Below are 20,353 nucleotides of genomic sequence, written 5' to 3'. Positions count from 1 at the left end.
ACTGCTGACATCATTCGACCGGCAAATAACCTTTCTCAGTGCTCACGGGACTAGCGACACGAAGGCGGAAGTAGAGGAGACTACACTATCTTGCAGGAACTACACCGTCTTTGGTAGAAGTTCTGCTACATGCACTCAGATGTCAGCAGAGTTTCTCAATCTGTCACTTTGCTAGGTGGAGTACGTTTGATGGAGGGAGGGAAACATTGGACACAGCAACCATGACTGTCTGACAACTCCCCTGAGCCGACTACCGATGAACAAGCATTGCTATCACCTTCCAACCGTAATACCTGCTAGCTGCTCTTTTCGTTATTTGACAACTGTGGAACAACACCCACGCGCCAGTGTCAGAAGTTGCCACGCTAACCACCGTTAGCTGCTCTTTTTTTTTTCCTTTTTTTTTTTTTTATTCGCTATGTTTTCTCTGTTGGACTTGAAACTCTCTGCGGAAAGAGCAGTTATTTTATTGTAACGGCTTGTTTGTTTGTTTGTTTGTTAGTGTTTTTAGCTTCAAAGTAAGCGTCATTTTCACCGGTTTTCCCCCGTTCCTGAAGAAGCTATCACCCTGTCACAAAAATGGGACTACACCCGCTAGAGTTTCGTGAATGCTATCTGGACAGCCCCGGCTTCAGGGAGAAAATAAAGGCACACGAAGCGGAGCTGGACAAAACCAACAGATTCATCAAAGAGCTGTACAAAGATGGGAAGAACCTCATCAATGCAACGAAGCGTGAGTTTGATTTCAACGTTTTTTAAACGTATGAACTGTCAGAAAAGTCGCAACGCCTTGGGAAAAAGGTCTCGGGGGTCTTCCTGTTTCCAATACTTTTTGTGTAACAACTTCTTCCTCCGTTCTGCCAATGATTGGCCTTTTTTTCCATTTGGCTCATGTAAGAGTTACAGAGTTGCTGAACTAATTGTTAAATAAGACCAAAGCCTGTCACGTTAACTAGACCGCAGCGACTTTCCTTCTGTTCGAATGTTGCATTCTTTTCTTGTGTGTTTTTTGTAAAAAACATTTATGAGGACAATTATTCACTTTGTAAGCCTGAACCAAAAGGCCCAGAGTTCCTTGTAACAACGCCTTGCAGTATTTGCTCCCAGTCAGATACCTCTACAGGGTTAAATGATTAGATTGTTATCTATTTGACCTCTAGTCTTGTGGGCTGGGCTTGTTTGTGAGGTGCCCAGTGCTTACAGCCAGTCTTCAACACATAGTCATAAAAAATGGAGTCCTCTGCTGTCAAACTGTCTTGTTGGAAACCCCCAACCTTTCCCTTCATGTCATGTTTTATAATTCTATTAAATCAAATTGCCGTGAAACATCTCGAGTTGGAGAACTTAGTCGAGCAATATTAAGGCAGCTATTCAAAAGTCTTTTACCAATGTCAAATAATTTCAGTCGTGTGTGAATGTAAGTTATGACACCGATATTCTTTTTTCTTTTCTCATGTTACCTGCTTTGGTGTTGACAGATGGGTTTCAGGCGTGTTCCGGCAGCATTGCTAAACTTGCTTAGAGCTCACAACATGTTTTTCTCCACATATAATTACTTTATCATACTTGGAAACTATTTAATATTAAAGAGGTTATAACTCCAGCAGCACTCGCAGTATAAAGCACCTTCGGCATGTGGCCTACAGCAGGGTACCGGCCACAAATGCGTCACTTTGACTATAAAGTTGACACATACGTTAACCTCTTCAGACTTTTACCCTTCTCTGTGTGCTAACTTGTGCTTTACCCTGCCACAACAATTTAGTTTTCTCATTTATTAAGTCATGAGGGTATAATCACACCGTGTTATCCCATAACAAAATTGTGTTTTTCCAAATAAAGGATGTTGAGCAAATGGTGAGGAAAAATTTGTTCTTAAGTTACTTATTTGAAGAATTTAATGTTAAGCACAACTGCAGCACACCTGAACTATATCAGTTGTTATACTGTGATGGTGATTTCAACAGCAATCCTCAACTTCAGGCCTATTTATGCTGCAGCTTCATCCTGCAGTTGTTGTTTGTTTTAGTTTGGTTGATCTCTGAGAATTTTGCTGGTTTCTGGAGTCACTTGAAATCACTGTCAGTCCTTCTGAACATCTTGCAGGTGCTCCATGATTTGGTGGAAAGAAAACACTTGACACGGGGTCAAAAGGTCACGATGGAGTTTAGCTGCAATGTTTTGGTGTGTTGTGGTTTTCAAATTGAGCAGGAGTGTTTTTTATGTTCCTCATGTGTTTCAAATGAACTTCTGCATTGTTGACACCAGGTTGGTCACAAGAGAAGTCTGTGCTCCGTCACCCAGCATGGCCGGATTCAGGTGCTGTCGTTCCCTCTGCCACATGCTGTCCTGCTGTACCGCACATTGCCGTTGTGCAAAGCCGATATTTGCATACTTGTGGTCTATTGTACCTGTTTGCTTGAGCGAGCATTGTCGTTCTCCTACCTCTCCCATCATGCTGAAACTGCAACTTTATGACACTTTAGATCTATAAATGTGTGTAAAGCTCTCAGGAGGTCGGTTGCTTTTTAAACTTAGTGACCAAACTATGTGTTCAGCATTGTCTGACACGTTCTTCCATTTGTAACCTTCAAAGTAAACAGGAAATACCATCCTGACCTTGTCTTTATCCTTTCCACTCGTGTTTCTTTTACCTGCTCGGACTTCTAGTCAGCCACCTGGAATTACCAGAGCACCATGGTGAAGTCTGGTATTCACTGTTGCTCACAGATGATTTTAATATTGATGCTCTGCCGTGTTACTGTAAACTGACACACAGTATCCCGTTTCAGGAGGACATGTCATGTCTTGTATTTCATGCCCTAAATGACTGTGGCTAAACGGTGTCACTTTTTTCATGTTGATATTAAGTTTGTCCAACATGTTTCGTATATCACATAATTCCATAACAAGGCTTTTGACCCTCATTTTGTCGGTGTTAGCTTCCTGACCATGATAATAATTAAGGAACCCTGGTCGAACACTCCCATTGGTAGTACTGCAAAGTCAGTAGAAAATACAGGAAGGAACTGATGGTCATGTTCATATGTACTGACATTAATGCAGTGCTCTCATCCTCTTTCGCTCAGTGGAGACAGTTTTTTAAAATGTGTCCGGTCCCTTCTCCCTTCTTATGGCAAATGACTGTTTTTGACATTCTTTGATAACTGTAATCATGTAGTGTTTACTCGAATAGCAGTAGTAGAGAAACTGAAACATTATCCGACTGCCACAGAAAAACACATGGCCTGGCCCTTTTCGATGTTGGCCAGAAGTAAAAAGTATCCACTAAACAATACATTAACCAACAGAAATATAATCTGCATCAAAAGATGAATCATATTCTTTTAGGGAAAATGGAAAAAACGTTTGCTGCTGTTGTTCTGTCATAATTTTGAGTTTATGATGTTAGAACAATAATAAGTCACCTTTTACTTTGGTATCTTGAGACTAAACGCTTGATAATGAACAGAATTGTTAGCTTTGAGGACAAATGGAAAAAGAAAACAAATTAAACCTTTCATCTTGTGAGCACAATTTCCAATTGTGATTTTGATTACACAATAATAGTAATACAGCAGGAGCTTCAGTTTGATAACGTCATGTAATGGCCTAGGGATGGAAGTTTGTAGTCATACATTTGCGGTAAGCACAGTGGTATTATAAAGTTTAAATAGTTTAGCAATAGCTCAAGTACAATACATAGTATTGTTAATATACACTCTTTGGGTGGAGCTCACCTCCTGCTTTGCTCTTACTAGTGGAACATTACTCTGATAATCTCGTCTCATGAGAATGTGACCCTGGGCTTGGTTCTGCTCTTCATAGAGATCATACAAAGTAGCCCAGCAGTATCTTTTTTCCCCTTCTAAATCTGCCTTGTTTGCAGCTTTGAAGCTGAGACAGTTGTTTTTGATAAGTGTAGTTGATTTTGGGGAAGCTAAGCTAAGGAATCCTCTCTATATACAATTGTCACACCATTAGATAACACTGCAGTCTTGATCCAGCATTCAGAAACACTGACAGATTTAGTCTTGCTTACAATGTATAGTACATGTGGTGGATTATGCTCTATAACTTTATGTGTGACCTCAGAATGATCTGCTGTTTGGCCCGTCAAAGACAGTTGTTGATCTCCACATCCCATTCCCCTCTCAGCCTGTCAGTGACTGGGAGGATGTCCCACTACGGAAAGACCTTGGTTCTGAGAGGAAACCTTATAGCGGGGCCCTGGGTTAGAGAGCCATGACATGGAAGTGCTCACTAGAGGAGCAACATGCAGATGTGCTTCTGTTTCAGAGAGTTTCCTCCACAGGAACTGTGTCCTGTCTGTCCCCTCTCAATCACCCCTCACTGTTGTCCTCAGCGACCGCATCGACATCTCATTTATGTACAAAAGTTTGAGCTCTCCATTTCTAAATTTCTTCTACCGTATTGGTTTCATAGTGTTTATTGCATGTTCTGTTATTGCTGCAATCATTGAAAAAGTGAATTTGCAGTGGGGTCATAGTAATTTCCACAGCTGGACTTCCTCTTGGCTCATGAAGCAATATGATTAGTAGTTTTTTTTTTCTTTTCTTCCTTCATGATCAGTTCCACGAACCCAGCCATGTGAAGGTCTTTTTTATTATTATTGGCAGACAGGTTTAAGAGTAGCCTGCCATGGTGTGCTTTGGCTGAATGCTGCTCTCTCTGTACTCGCATTACTGATTCTGCCAAAGAGCCACATCACAATCTTTCATTAAAATCGCATTAGCACAAGACAAAGTAAAGTCATGTGGGAGGAAGGCTTTTTTTATTTTACTTTTTATCTCTCCCTCCAGAGAGAACGAGACCTACTATAAAAATGAATGCTTGATGGCACAGCTCTGCTTTTGAGGCTCCTTTTTTGGTGCAAACAAAGTGTTGAGAACTATTTGAAGCACTTTGATTACATCATGGACTGTCACTCTTTGAATATGCGCCAACAGATGCAGATGTATCTTTGATCAATTGCTCATTATTGACAGGACATTGCTCAGCGCAGCTTCACCCTACAACTTGTTTTGAGGATCAGGAAGTCATGGATGAAGTAATGCATGCTTTGTGGGTAGGGATCTGGGTGGGGGGGGGGTTGGGGGGGGATTGAGGGCAAAAGGTGGGAGGCGAGTACGGAGCAGGGATTCGGACTGGAAAAGATGGGACAGTGGAACAGGAAGGACTGTGGAAAGGCGCAGTATGTAAACGCTGGCCGCTGTTTGAGGGCCTGGTCCAGGCAAGCGCTGACCTAAGTGGCACATCTGATGAGACTGTTGAACTCATAACAAACATCACTGCAACAGGCGCCAATGAATACACTGTGGACATCTTCAGCAGCTGAACTTTGACTTATACATACCATTTCTGGTTTGTTTTTGGAAAAAAGAAACTTCTGTAGCAGCAGCACTAAGCATTAAGTGGAAAACAAGTTCACTAACTTTTTATTCTGTGGAAATGATTTCATACTTGAATGTACTGCATGTGACTTTTTGCAGCATGACTGTTATTAAGGAAACATTACAAAAATGTTGGAAGAGACGGACAGGCGTGATATTTATTTTAAATATTTAATGTAAAGCCCAATCTCACAGCAGCCTGGGGGTGTAGGCATTAAACAAAGCAAATTCACCTCAGGAGGATTCACAGTAAAAACAAACTTCTGCTTTACGTTGGATGCATATTGGAAAACACAGAGTGGCAAGCCTTGTTTAAAAGGGGTTTCCTATAGTCATCCCAAGTCGGAGCCTATTTGGATTACAGTTGAATCAAATGTTTTAGGAACCTTCAATTATGTGGAAATTGCCAGTGATACATATCCACTTCATTGTACACTTATGCATACAGAGTATAAATGGCAATACAAGAGGTGAATGCAGAGGAATCTTCATTTTCTTTCAGTGGTTTAATGGGATTGTGGATATTTCAGATCAATTTGAGGAGTGTCTCTGGTTTGCATGTTCCACATTTCAATGTAAGTCTGTCATGCAATGTGGGAGTCACACAAGTCTTGGCTCAGTCTTGCCTCGGCCTCGCCCTGCCAAGGTCTTGACTTGGTCTCAACCCCTCAGCCTCGTGGTCTTGTCTCGGTACAATCTGGTCTTGTTCACGACTTGGTCTCAGTTTTGGTAATTACAACCCTGTCATGTGATTGGTTGTCCCTGTGTCAGTCCGGCAATCTGTCCAGGGTGTACTTTACTTTACTATTACAAGTAATACATGGATTTAAGTGAAAGGCTAGTGTTTAGTTAAATTAAGTAAAACATAATTCGTTTAAAACCATAATCTAATTTTCCCTACAAGACCCTTGAAAGTTTATGTTTTGATTGTTGAATTTGTGATATGTTGATCCAGAAGTTCAATATTAAACTTGGTGACAACATGTGTGAATTATCTTAACTCAAAGGGGCACAGCTTTATAATGTTACAACTAAACTAAACGAAAATCTAGGAATCGGGTGTCTGAGATTATTTGACACATGTATTTTCTATTAGTTTTTACCTTGTGACTGTCGTGTTTGGGCAGTGGTCTTGTTGGGGGAAAAAGCCACCCCTGCCTTGGTGTGTGTGGTGCTCCATAGTAACCAGAGCCCTCCCCATTGCGTCATCTTTGTTTTTCTTCCCCACCTTCTCTGAACAAGACCACCAATGTTTATATCACATAAGTAGGCATTTTCTGTCATGTTTTTCCTATTACAAAACAATCTTGCCTGTAATATCAGACCCAATAATAATAGTAATAATAATACATTATATTTGTATAGCTCTTTAAAAGGTATTTTACATGGTAAAACAATAACAGCAATGACAATATAAACAAGAGAGATGACATTACGATGAGAAACAAAATAAAAACATACATAACATATCTATCTACATACATAGATATATGTACGGTGGGGTCTGTATGACTCACACGCTGAAGCCACTAGGTCTCTGGCTTCCTGCAGAGAAACTAGCCAAGTTTGACAGTTCCCAGGTTTGCTCTGAAATGCCTTGCTTTAAAAGGCAAAAAGCAGGAGAAGCCTTCGCCTTGGACTTGTGTGTGTGTGTGTGTGTGTGTGTGTGTGTGTGTGTGTGTGTGTGTGTGTGTGTGTGTGTGTGTGTGTGTGTGTGTGTGTGTGTGTGTGTGTGTGTGTGTGTGTGTGTGTGTGTGTGTGTGTGTGTGTGTGTGTTATTTATATCTTGTGATAGTTCTTTCCTCCAGGATAGCAACTATCATTTCAATCTGTTATGCAGACCTCTCATCTGACACTTGTGTGTATTACTCCACTGATTGTATCCAGTTGATCAATGCTGTTTTAACTTCAATGGACGCTGCACAGGGACAAGAATGCTGTAGCTGTTTTTTTGTTTTTTTCCTTCTGTGAATGTTGCCTGCCGTCGACTAACTCCTGGAGCTTCATGTAACCGGATAACATTCATTCTTCATGTTTTGTGTAATGAAGTCCACACAGCTTGGCCTCATATATTCTCATATTAACTGTCCACCCTGCATTGAGTTAAACATGCATGCAGCCTGCGTAATCAGATTGTGGATGGGTGTGATCTGTGCACCACGCTCACATATGGCTCCAATAAAGAGCTTGCACATCTATCCCTTGACATCATCGCTCTTTGAGTACACACTAATTGTCCGCAGTGACCTGAGCCTTGATGCCGTACTGAGATACCCATACTATTATCATAACGTGCGATCGTAAAATGTATAGAACCCAAAATTTGCTTTAGATATATCTGGATCATTAGAAGAAGAAAAAAAAATAGCACGATTGCAAAGCAATGCAACATTAAACAACCTTATTAAGTTCATGCATTTATTATGCTCTGCAATGGGGCAGTAAAACACTGAAGGACTCTTATCACACCTTGAAGAATTTCTGAATTACATTGATTTTTACTGTCATAATCCCATCAGCTCTTCATTATCTTTTACAATATGGTTGAATACTGCCCTGACTTCACGTCAGGCGCAATGTAGTGCGTTAAGGCCTTGTTAAGGTGTGCCAAGGTTCAGTGTAATGTTGCCAAAACATGTTTTTACTATCTGGGGCAGTAGCTGAACTTTCCACTCTACATTCACATGTGTTTTGATCATTTGAGCACTGGAGTTGACCAGCAGTGATTCCATAAAGGTCACCGATTACCTATTTGGCTAAAGGAGGGTGAGAATAGATGATGTTTTTATTTTATTTTATGCTCATTATAACAATACAGATCAACACATACTACTACTACTACTAATATTACTACTGCTGCTAACAACAGCAGCTTATAACATGTGCTGTTTTAGTTATAACATGAACACCTTATGTAGTTGAAGCTTCTGCTTCTATGTAACAGTAAAAATAAATATTGCTAAAAAAAAGACAAGTAATAGAGTCAAGGTATGTGCAAAAGATAAAACAATATACAGCCTCTAAAACTGCTTTTCTATCAAAGCAGGGATTTAAAAGAGGACACACTCATCTTCCCCACATTCCTATGTCAGACTGCTTCAAAGCACAGAGAGCAGCAGACTGCAGCAACCTGTCAAGTCTACATATAAGGATCATTAGAGGGGAAAACAAACACTACTACAGCAGTTGAGTTACAGCAATTAAAGTAAATGTATATATTTTCAAAATGATGTCACTAAGATGGGGTATTGTGATGGAAAACATTCAAAGTTAGCAAACAGTTGCACAAACTAATTACATATCAAGCAGTCACTGAGCAACAGTGGTTTTTATTTGGAGTTGTGTTTCTGGCCACTAAACAAATGCAAGTCCAACCTCCTTTTTCGCTGTTTTGAGCTCCAACAAATGTGTCTCTTTAATGTCTAAGTTCTCCAATATGTTTTCCAGCTGTGACCGGAAACAACACAGAGGATCGCAGTTAACCAAACCAATTAAACAAAAATAATGTGCTCAGAGACGCTAAAATGCCCTGTAGACCTGGTGATACTTCTCTGTGGGTTCCTTCCTTCAAGGGACCATCTCACTTTGCATAAAGACATTTGATCCAATGGTTTTATCAACATATGTATTAGTTCTGCTTTAAGGAAACTGGTAGTATGTGTGGCTCAACCTCAGCCCCAGAATGAGGTTGTCATCAGGTCGAGCAGATCGAGCAGTCAGCGGGATGAGGAGGTTTTAAATTGGTCTGGCTAGATAATCTCTCTAATGTGGTGAGCTATAAAATTAAGTTAATACAGGGTTTGCTTAAAAGTATGTGTTTTGAATATGCTATTACCACTAATAACACCTTTTTATGTTGAGGTTTCCCTTCTGATAAAGCTGATTTGTTTATTATGCCAAAACTGTAAAAAAAAAAAAAAAGTAAATATTTGCTTGAAAAAAATTAAATAAGGGCACTAAACAAGACAAAATCGAAAGTGAAAATCTGATTTCATGGCAAGACTGTGCTTTATTGCTGGTGAGGGGTGTGGTCAGTGACTCCTACCACTCAAAGGCAGGAGCTTACAATAGCCTAATTACATTGATTTTGACAGGTGGACAATACACAATGCTGGACAAAACAGTGGTTATTATTTTCATAGTGGTGCAGTCTGAACTAGAGGCCTTAGCTCATGCACCCGTCAATAAAGCCTACCAATTTAAATTAGAGAAGCGGTATTAAGATGCTAGAACCAATGAAAAATAAGTCTCCATCCTGATTACTGGACTTCTAAAAGTATAGAGTTTGTGATAGACGACCATACTAATATAGGATTGTATGTTTTGTCTGCAGTCACTCCATGTGCTGCAAATTAAGGACTGTTTCCTACACTAGAGTGACCAGAATCACCTTTTATGGACTTCCACACCGTGGTCTGGATTTTAGTTGTCTGTGTGGTTTGGATTCCATCTGGATTTCTCAGTCACTTCAAAGAAAATTGCAATGTTCAGTATAGTAAGTGTTTGCTCCCAAAATAATGCCCTTACAGGCTTTATAGTGGCCATATCTTTATTTTGGAAATAACGCCCGTAACCCGCACTTAAATAGTCCCACGTAGCAGTTCACCAGGTTGTGTTTACACCAGCTAGAAGTCACCCCTGTGGCAGAAACATGTTTTTAGTGTATCAGTAGTAGTAGTGTTAGTGTTATGAGCTCCAAAATTGGTGTGGTTGACACAAGTTTACCTTTTTCTAAACTATTGTCTAATGAATTCTTGCAGGAACTTGCATCTGATTATATATATGACGATAACAAGTCATCCCATAATACAGCTCCTTCTTCAAACCTCACTAAGATACTGCCGTTAAAGTGGTGCCTGAGACGCTCTGCTGCTATTGTTTGTCAGTCTCCTAATGTTGCTTGTGCAGTGGCCTGATTTTGTTTACCACATCTCTATGGTATCTGAGGAAAGCACCAATGTAGAACCTCTCCACTCTTGATTGATTATCTAAAGTTAGATCTGTTTGGTGGTTTGCAGAAGTTCATGAGCCAAGAAATGAAGTATTGGGACCAATAAACAAGTTAGGAATACTTTTGTTTTGCATACTTTCATTTGTGTATTAACTACATTCCCATGCAAAAGCTGTACCCGGTTTGTAGTTTTATTACTGCGTCAGTTTGCTTTTTATTTGCTCATGGACATTACTTCAGACCTTTCTGCTGCTGCTTATACTTTGAAAAAACAAAAACAATTACCTCACCCATAAGTAAAGAAGGAACATTTCCTCCAAATGCTATATTTAGACCATCTCAAAGAACAGACAATTGTAAATGCTGTAATACTCCAGCCATCCCATTGTCTGCTTTACATCCATTATCTTCCTGCAGTTCCATGATTTATACGAAATTTGCCAAAGGAATCGACCATACAGGTGTTTGCTTGCCCATATTTCCTTGTATACTTTGGCATCGTCAACATTTGAGATTGAGCTAAGGAGCGACCAGCTGTGGATCTCAAGCTGTTTGAAATAAATCAATGAGGCGGAAGGTTTGCCCTTTGTGCCAGGCTCAGGCAGACATTGTCCAACACCTCTCACATGTTTGGGCTTTGGGCCTTGAGCCTGGCTGTAGATGTAATCCATAGCATGCGTACACACACACTGCTCAGAGAACCTGGAGCGTGTGTAAGGAGCAGGCAATTAACAAGACATAGCTCAAATATATATAATTATTGTGACATTTTATTATTAGCTATACTACAAACATAAAAGATCTTATTTTTAAAGGTCTTGGCAATTGTTAAGATTCTGAGAATTCTGGGCTTTTCTATCAGAGAATATTGCCTCTGCTGCTATTTTTAAGCAAAGCCTTAGTCATCAATACCAAAACTATGTGAAGGTGTTATGTGTGGCCTTGTTGACGAAGATGCATCCCACGTTAATACAACATCCCCCCCTTTAAATCCAGTTTGGGGCCTGGTAAAATGTAGTTTAACAATAAGATGTATAATATTTCAGGATTCTGTCAACTGCAGCGATGAGAGAACAAAACTCAAAGACTAAATATTGAATATTATACTGAATCGTATCAGAAATGACTCAGAGATATACTCATTAGTTGCAGCTCTGCATTCCAACCAGCTGCTGTGTGCTTTTGTAGCTGTAACGGATGCTCAGCAAAGCCAGAGCTCTATTCCATGGTGTAGCTGCGAGTTGATTGTTCCCTGTAGAGTCCCAGCTTTCTGTCCAATCTAATGACACTGCTCCTCGGTGTCCTGCTCACAGCTCCAGTCTTAAAATACCCAAGCTGCATTCTGTCATGCTTCCCTCGGGGACTGCCATGGGTCAGAGATCCCACTTCGGGGAATCTCTTCACTGTTTGGAAATAGATTTGGTTTGCTGGTGTGCAATGGGTGTCGTGGAGGGTTAACTTAAACAGCATGTATCCATCTCTCCAAATCATCCATTTATTTCAATGTAGCTTTAGGAGCATTGGGAGTATTTATGCCATAATAGTCACCCATCTCAGGGCTCCCCTGAAGTTAGGCTTGGCATTCATAACCATATAGTTCTGCCATATATTTTAAAGAAATTAACATCAACACTATTAAATGGTTTCCTATCCTGTAGGTTTAGGCCTATTTGGTTTAGAAATCAGCCTCAGTCTCAGAACAACTTGTAGCAGCATGAGGGGCTTTCGTGAGAGCTGTATTGGTTGTATTGCTTCGTGTTCCTGTTGACTAATGGAGGATTTATGCTGTTTTTACGGTATTAGGGTTGGATAATACATACTGGTCATATGAGGTTTACTGATAACAGACATGCAATGCAATTGTATTTTTCATCTCATCAGTAGTATAGATGTACTTTTACACAATTCAAAATACATATTTCACTGGCAATATGAAGGAATGTGTGGTATAAACCAAATAGGAATAAACCTTGCTTTGGTAAAAGCCCCAAAATGTTGCTAATTTTGTGGTAGACCTTCCTTGAATAGAACTAAGACTGACATTACATTTAATTTTGGCTACTGAGCTGTAAAAGCTAAATACTATAGTATATCTTGAAAACTGAAATGATATTTTGCCTATATTGAACAACTGTAGGGTCTACTGTCCACTTCTGAGGCTATCAAGCATTTGGGGAATATGTTAGTATCATCATACTATTTCTTCTCTCTTTATTTGTGTAAGCCATGGCTGGCACACAGATGATTAAATATAGTTTACGCTCTTGGCGTTTGCTAGCCTGTGGTAACTACCCTCCTGACACGGGGGCTTGATGTGCAACAGGATGTAGCAGACTGCAGACAAACAGGATGTTTGCAAAGTGGTTAACTGTGTGATGCATTGACCTGCTCTTCATGATGGCTGATATTGTGTTAACTTTTTACAAACTCTTTATCAAGACTGGACAGTACAACGTATAGATCTTGACAACATACAGTCAAATCTTATGAAGCATTAAGCACATATTGTTTTTTGTGTTTTCTTTCAGAGCTTGGGATGGCACAGCGAAAGTTTGCCCATTGCCTGGGAGAGTTTCAGTTTGAGTACGTCGGCGATGCGAAGACCGATGATGAGAAATGTATCGGTAAGTGTGGGTTTTTCAATTTACTTTGTACTGCCCCAAATCACAAATTTGCCATAGAGGGCATTTGCAATCTAAGGTTTGTCTTCACATAATGGAAACTAACCACTAGTTTTGTTACCAATGTTTAAGTTTTTTCATTTTTGTGGTGAGAACAGCTGTTTGTGTGTGTGTTTGTGTTTGTGTGTGTGTGGGCGCACATGCGAGAGCAGAGAATTAATTCAGTTTTATTTTTTTTACTTCAGATGAATCTTTGCAAGAGTTCTCCTCATTCCTCAAGAACCTCGAAGACCAAAGAGAGCTGATGGTGAGAACAACCAGTCAGTACCTGCTTGAATGCCAGGGGAATTACCTGTGTGTCTGTCTCTCTCTTTGTCTGTCTGTGGTGTAATAAACCTAAATTGTTTAACTTTCTATCCTTGCACTGTGTGCATTTCCAACCAGCCTACACCTATTACTGCCCATATTTGGTTCTTGCATCTATTAATGTCTGACTCGGTCATCCGCCAGAGATCCAGACATGCACACATAATATCATTTTCTCTGATGTACAGTACAACCACTGCATCCAGCAGGCAAAGCAAGCCACCTCCCTCGTGGGTAAACATGTATTGATAGTGTTCAAACAGTTGTGCTTGTCTTATTGTCACTGTCACACAACTTGTCTGGGAGTGGCTGCAGAGAGGACAGGATCCACTTTATCACAGCCAAGCTTTAAATACCACGACAGATTCACATAAGCTTCTGCACCAAGGTCCACAACAATTCAGCCCTTTACGACCACCATAAAACTAGCTTCTGCATCAGCAGCAGCGTTACAGTTGCTAATTTATAAATCCATCACATGGAAGAAAGTTCAACCTTCTTAAATGATCTGTAATGGTTGCAGTGTGTTATAAACTGCTTCCTGAAGTGTTAAAAGTGCCCCACTATTAACTACACTGTGGTATTAGGAATGGAACACTTTCTTGTCATGTGGTTTATTTGTGACCTCCGTAGATGTAATGTCATCGTTCCTCATTTGATGTTTTATTTCAATTTACGCAGTAGTTAAATGGCCATTGATAGTTGGGGGGGGAAAAATACTTTCAAAAGAAAAAATCGAAAACATTCCACTTCTTTGGACTGGGATACACAATTAAGTGCTATCGACTTTCTATGAACAGCCACTATGTTGCAATGTCTGTCTGTCTGTAGTGTCTGAGGTTAGGGAGTGGGCCCATCATCAGTAGCTGACTGAGATGACTGTTTTAGCGCCTGGCTCAGACCATAATGGTAAACACTGCTCAGCACAGCACGGCTTATCATAGTGGTATGACATCACAGTGCAAAGTAAGGAAACGTAGGATGGGCATGCAGGCACAGACATGTTCTGCTGCAGGCACAGCAGAGCACAGGAGGAACGAAAGCAAAGACATTGACTTTATGAGTTCCTTATTGGAAGACAAAGATACTTTTAGAATAGTAATGTAATTGCGGTTATGTAATTATTGTAACTATGCCACTCTTCTACTGGAAGATGTTGTTGTGTTATATGAAATATCAATGGGGTTTGTCACCAGGTTGAGCAGTAATGAAGGCTTTGTTGTGGTGTCTGTCTAGATGAGAAACATCACAGAAACCTTAATGAAACCCCTGGAGAAGTTCAGGAAAGACCATCTTGGTACAGTCAGGGTAATGTATGATGGTTTCCCTTCCCAAAATGTGTTGAAGCGCTTAGTTGATATGTTTGGTGTACCCTAATGATTACATGTAAAAATCTGAATTTACAAAAATATATATGTCACAGTTGGATGCTAATAGCATATTAATTGTACTGCACACACAGCTTTGATTCCTTTGTCCCCAAGAATAATTTAGTATTTTGTTCTCCTTATATTCCTTCTTCAGGCGGAAAGAAAGAAGTATGAGAAAGAAACGGAGAAGTACTACAGCTCTCTGGAGAAGCTTCTGAATATGTCAGCAAAGAAGAAAGAGCCACAGCTACAAGAGGTATTTATCCTTGCTTTAACTCTCCCGACAGATTTGTAACATGCAGAAAATAGCGATTCATAACGACAGCAAAACGGGTATTTTGTGTAGTCGAGATTCCCTGTTTTGTTTTTTGCCTTTGGTGCCGCCGGGGAAGAGCCTCGCTGCAAAGCCTGTTGGACCATGCAAGTTTCCACTAACATGCTTTGCAGCAACAGTTTTCCTGGCTTGTTGGGAAAGGAATTGTGTGCTCACAATGTACTCAAAAGTGGTTGCTGTGGTATGGGAACAATGGTACAGTGCTATAGCGTGGGCATTTTAGATTGTGGAGAATTTAGCAACCTCTCACTACACAATGTTTCTGCCTTCTTGTCTTTGCCATGTAGCCATTTAAGGCTAAACTATATGTTGTATACACCAACCAGAGAGGACACTTGAAATAGTTGACACGATGACTGCAGGCTGTTCTGTTCTCTGTGACTCTTGTGGTACCAACAATGATTTCTATGAGACTTGAATAAATAAACCCAGTGATTCATTCACAGCCGCAATAGTCATAAACTTCATCAGCGCCCCAATCAGATTGTTTGGTCAACTCAATGAATGAACTGCAGTATATCTCTATATGAAAAACACTGCTACGTGAACGCTAATCTTATTAATTTCATAGTGATGAGTCACTGATATTTAGTAAGAAAGGATATCAGCCAGTAATCTTGTTGCAGTAAGGAGGTATATCAATAATTACAATTAAAGATACTTTAGTTCTATTACATTGCAAACGGGTGTGCTGTTATAAATATATATATATATATATATATATATATATATATATATATATATATATATATATATATATATATATATATATATATATATATATATATATATATATATATATATATATATATATATATATATACTGTGTTTCTTGGATGTTAACTGTAATTCTGGGGTGGCACAGTGGTTAGTGTTGTCGCCTCACAGCAAGAATGAAATCAATCCCCCCTCACCCTCCTGGGACTTTTCTGTGTTTAAATCTACCCCTCAGTTCCTATGTGTGTGAAGCTTTTCTTGATCTGAATCGGCAGTATATGGATGGAGGGTGTGGCATGTTGTACAGATCACACAGCCCTCTGAGACATCTTGTTATTTGGGTCTATATAAATGAACTTGATTTGATCGACAGTATTTGATATAGACCTCACCACCTTCAATATCCCCTTTCGTAACAGTATAATGCCAAATTCCACTGTGTCAAAGAGATCTCAGTGTTTCGTCTTTGCTTCCGTGCGTCTGTCCGTCTCTATAATCATCATGATGTGTGTTCTCCACCCCCGCAGGCAGACATCCAGGTGGAAACCATGAAGCAGCACTTTCAGGAGGAGTCACTGGACTATGTGTGCAAACTACAGGACATCCAGGAGAGAAAGAAGTTTGAGTGTGTGGAGCCGGTGAGTGACTCACTCACCTTGGCGGCTTGTCAGCACTGACGTGGCTTTTCTTTCACATTATTAAAAGCAGCAGGGCAATATAGGATATGTCACTTGGACATTAACCAAACAGTGATTTTGTTGTGAGTTTTTCTTTCACTTGCTGACTCTTGAGATTAACATCCTGTATCTGTTTGTACCTGTGTTGTGATCTTTTTAGATGCTGGCCTTCTTTCAGACAGTCTTCACCTTTTATCACCAGGGCTTTGAGCTCGCCAATGACTTTGACCATTATAAAAGAGCACTGCAGATCAATATTCAAAATGTAAGGAATATTAATGTTTTCTTATTATATTTGCACAAGGACGATTCCAAGCATGACTGCAATTGCTTGTGTACAATTTGTGTGTTCTTGTTCTGCCCAAAGAAGAGAAAACATCTTGAGCGTAATGGTGCCTGAGTGACAAAAAAAGTTTAAAAAAAGTTGACATCTAAAAGGCAGAAAGGCCCGTGAAATAAAACCTTGATATACGATCACATTATCAACTTCTTGTAGATAATCATTTCCCACTAAACACAACCACTAAAGCTAAACGGAGCGTCATGGGCCATTGGCGTCCTCTTTGTCTACCTGTTGGATGCAAGTCTAACATAAACTTTTTTTTGCTTTTTTTTTTCAATTTACCTTTTTGCCTTGATTTGGCCACCAAATCCTGGGAACTTTGGTTCCTTTTATTCTTCAGTGTCATTACAGCCTCGTCTTGGTTTCATTCTTAGTTTTATATTACTACCAACTATTCAACTGATGTCATGGAGCTGAAGGCGTTTCCAAGGGAAGCTCATAAGTTTGAAGTTGACGTGACCTCTCATTAGGAAGGTCTTGCTACCTATTCACTGAGCATCGGGAAGTGACTTCCTGGAGCGTATGTTTACCCCCCCACCCCAGACAAGGAGTCGATTTGAGGGCGCGAGGTCAGAGGTGTACGAGCTAATGAAGAGGATCAGGGAGACGCCTCAAGAATACAGACAGACCAGTCCTATCAGTTGTGAAGGTTACCTCTATGTACAAGAAAAACGTAAGTTTTCTATGTATTTTAAATGTGTTTTTATTATGGGGTGTCTATTACACCCATTCATAACTGTTGCGAGGAAACCTAGTCCAATGGCACGGCCAGAAGGGGTCTTTTACCGCTTTACTCCAACTCTTCAACTTCTGTAAAAGTGATGAAGTGGAGTGTTTTTTCACATTTAAAACACAACTTGTGAAATGTATTCTGTGCCTACTGTTTGTGATATTATCTAAAGTGTTGTTGTGGCAGGGAGGTTTGGTTGTACCATTGTAGTCTCCCTAAAATGGAAAAAACGTGGAGGTTCGAATGCATTTTCAAGCAGCAGCAACAGATGCACTTGCAACAATTTAGCTAAAATACAGACAAAGTGAACAACATATTATTATGCTTTTTTTAAGTGGCTCTATTTGCTGTCACACATTGTCATTATGTTGTCTTCCTTGGTACTACTGCGTGAAGCAATACTGACTGTCACTCTGCGAATAGTGTTAAAGGTCTGTGTCACACCCGTGTTTCTGTAGGGCCACCTCCCTTTGGTTCCAGTTGGGTCAAGCGCTACAGCACATTTGTCAAAGAGCAGAAGATTCTGCACATGGTGACCTTTGACCACAGATCTGGTGGCAAGATTGTGAGTACTCTGACAACACATAGAACAGTGGGTTATTGATACCATTTTTTTTTTAATGAAATCTCAACCACTTTGTTCAATATGCAATTTTTTTTGGTGATTTGTTTTTGTCTGTACAGTAAAGGGTTTCTCTTTTTTTCAGGGGGAGACCGAGTCCGTCACACTCAAGTCCTGTCTCCGCAAAACGACAGACATGTTCGACAGGAGGTTCTGCTTAGAACTTGACATCACAGATCGGTACATCTTCCCCTCACACCTTTTCCTCAAACACACTGTAATGACGTATGTGATATGATAATGGTGATTGTAGTATAATTCTACATTATGCCACTGCCTCGGAGGGCTTTACAATCTGTACGCATACGACATCAGTGTCCTGGGACCTCACATCGGATCAGGAAAAACTTTAATTCCACATTAACAGCTTTGCTAAAAGTCTCAGCTCCACACATTTAGTTCAGCTTGCTGCGCTATGTGTTTTGGATGTCTGAGGGCAGGACAGCAGGATTTGTGTGAGAGGGCTGCCTCACACACTTAGAGAGGAGAATTTGTCACACCCTGCTGTGCCGTGCTGTAATAGATATTTCATTTTGACACTCGACTTAACTCTGCCCTGCCTTTTTCTTTCTGAAGTATTAATAGATGAGCAATACCCCAGATTTAGTATGGTAATTTGAGTCCATGCATCCATCTGATTGGGATGAGTAACTTGATATCTATCTGGTCCCACGTGACTTGTAGGTCTCATAAACCTGCATGGACGACTAATAGGGCTCATATTTGTATTTTGTGAAAATCCAAGGTGCAAGTTCTCTTGATTTTTTTTTTTTTTTTTTTTTTTTTTTTTTTTTTTTTTTGCTCAGCTCATTTGATGTTTTATATTGACACAGTCTAATTCTTTATTACACTGTACCTGTAATGCTGATGTGCTATCCCTCTCTTTCAGGCCAGGCACGGTGCTGACAGTACAGGCTCTGTCAGAGGATGACCACAAGTTCTGGATGCAGGCCATGGGTGGGAAGGAAGCTGTGAGTCTGCCGCCTGCACTGTGTCATCTTCCACCACTCACACTTAGTCATGTAGCCCCGCTGTTTTCTATTTCACTGCCATCTTGTATACCACTATTCTATTTAATGTAATAAACTTCCACATACCTGCATTTTACTGTGTATCACAAAGTATACTTTATAAACTTCTTCTTTTTAGCCTGGACACTATCTTGGGAGGAATTATTCTAAAGAAAGAGGAAGTAAGTAAGACTTTGTATCTGTAAAATAATATCATACATTTTCATGAGTTTCCTTTAAAAAAACATTTCCTCTTCCATCTGCAGTTGATGCCCAGCTGGATGATGTAGGTTTGAGTTTTATGAAGAACTCCATCAGCGCCATAGAGACGAGAGGTGAGCCTCAGATATGTAAATATAGAAATGCTCTGTTAAGAGAAGGTCATTTATTTGTGGAAATTTAACATGACAATTGGTGAATAGGAACATAGATGCAGTATTGTTATCTCTACACAAGGGGGCAGACTTGCTCCAATAGTGAAACGAAAGGCTGACTGGGCGGTACTGCAGGCTTTTCATTATGTAGCACCAAAGTTCTTATTAATTTGCTTTTAATTTTGGACTATGTAGTCCCTCTCAACGTTTCTTTCTTTTTAATTCTTACTGAACTCGGTTAAATTGCAGTGACATATTCATGTATCTGATGTATAGTTTCCAATTACAGGGGTGTGTGTGTTCCTGTTTGTTTTTGTTTGTCTTTTCATTTATTGTCTGCTTTGTGTGTTCTTTTCCCTGTAAAGCACTTTACAACCTTATTAAGAGCAGTGCAATACAAATAACGTTTCATTATTGCTTTCAGGCATTAATGACCAAGGCCTGTACAGAGTTGTTGGGGTAAGCTCCAAGGTCCAGAAGCTCGTCTCATTAATGATTGGTAAGTTGAATTATATTATTTTCTTTTTGCGCTTAAAATATATTTTGCATAGAGAGGTGCTGGTAAGAACTGAAGAAAGTTAACATTTTAAATTTATATGCTACTGCACTATCTCTGCAATATTAGGTCGCCCCCAGTTAGCTGAATGTGCTGACGTAATGGATGTGTCTGTCGGGCCGATATTAAAAAGATAGTGACTGACAATCAGCCCATGACTCAGCTTATCAGAAGCATGTCCCTCTAATGTGCAACAAGTGCCCGGGTGAATCTTTTCCTCACTTAATTTCAGTTTTATATCCCCCAGACAGCCAGACAGGGTCCCTCC

At 40.0% G+C, this 20,353-nt stretch overlaps 1 protein-coding gene across 1 annotated transcript in view; it reads left to right on the top strand.

Annotated features, from left to right (window-relative positions):
• The first annotated feature begins 550 nt into the window (after positions 1 to 550).
• Positions 551 to 20,353, top strand: part of arhgap10 (Rho GTPase activating protein 10) — a 46,573-nt gene continuing 26,770 nt past the window's right edge. The window contains exons 1-14 of the mRNA XM_079219652.1: positions 551 to 733; positions 12,894 to 12,989; positions 13,232 to 13,293; positions 14,589 to 14,660; positions 14,877 to 14,978; positions 16,301 to 16,411; positions 16,611 to 16,715; positions 17,337 to 17,466; positions 17,982 to 18,088; positions 18,231 to 18,325; positions 19,035 to 19,116; positions 19,295 to 19,337; positions 19,422 to 19,490; positions 19,954 to 20,028. Coding sequence (XP_079075778.1) covers positions 580 to 733; positions 12,894 to 12,989; positions 13,232 to 13,293; positions 14,589 to 14,660; positions 14,877 to 14,978; positions 16,301 to 16,411; positions 16,611 to 16,715; positions 17,337 to 17,466; positions 17,982 to 18,088; positions 18,231 to 18,325; positions 19,035 to 19,116; positions 19,295 to 19,337; positions 19,422 to 19,490; positions 19,954 to 20,028 — 1,303 coding nt within the window. The 5' untranslated portion in view covers positions 551 to 579. The remainder of the gene's footprint in view (positions 734 to 12,893; positions 12,990 to 13,231; positions 13,294 to 14,588; positions 14,661 to 14,876; positions 14,979 to 16,300; positions 16,412 to 16,610; positions 16,716 to 17,336; positions 17,467 to 17,981; positions 18,089 to 18,230; positions 18,326 to 19,034; positions 19,117 to 19,294; positions 19,338 to 19,421; positions 19,491 to 19,953; positions 20,029 to 20,353) is intronic.

This window comes from Taurulus bubalis (genome assembly GCF_910589615.1).
Source record: "Taurulus bubalis genome assembly, chromosome: 6".
NCBI lineage: Eukaryota > Metazoa > Chordata > Actinopteri > Perciformes > Cottidae > Taurulus > Taurulus bubalis.
The sequence above is the reverse complement of the archived record's forward strand: the minus strand, read 5'-3'. Positions and strand labels throughout refer to the sequence as shown.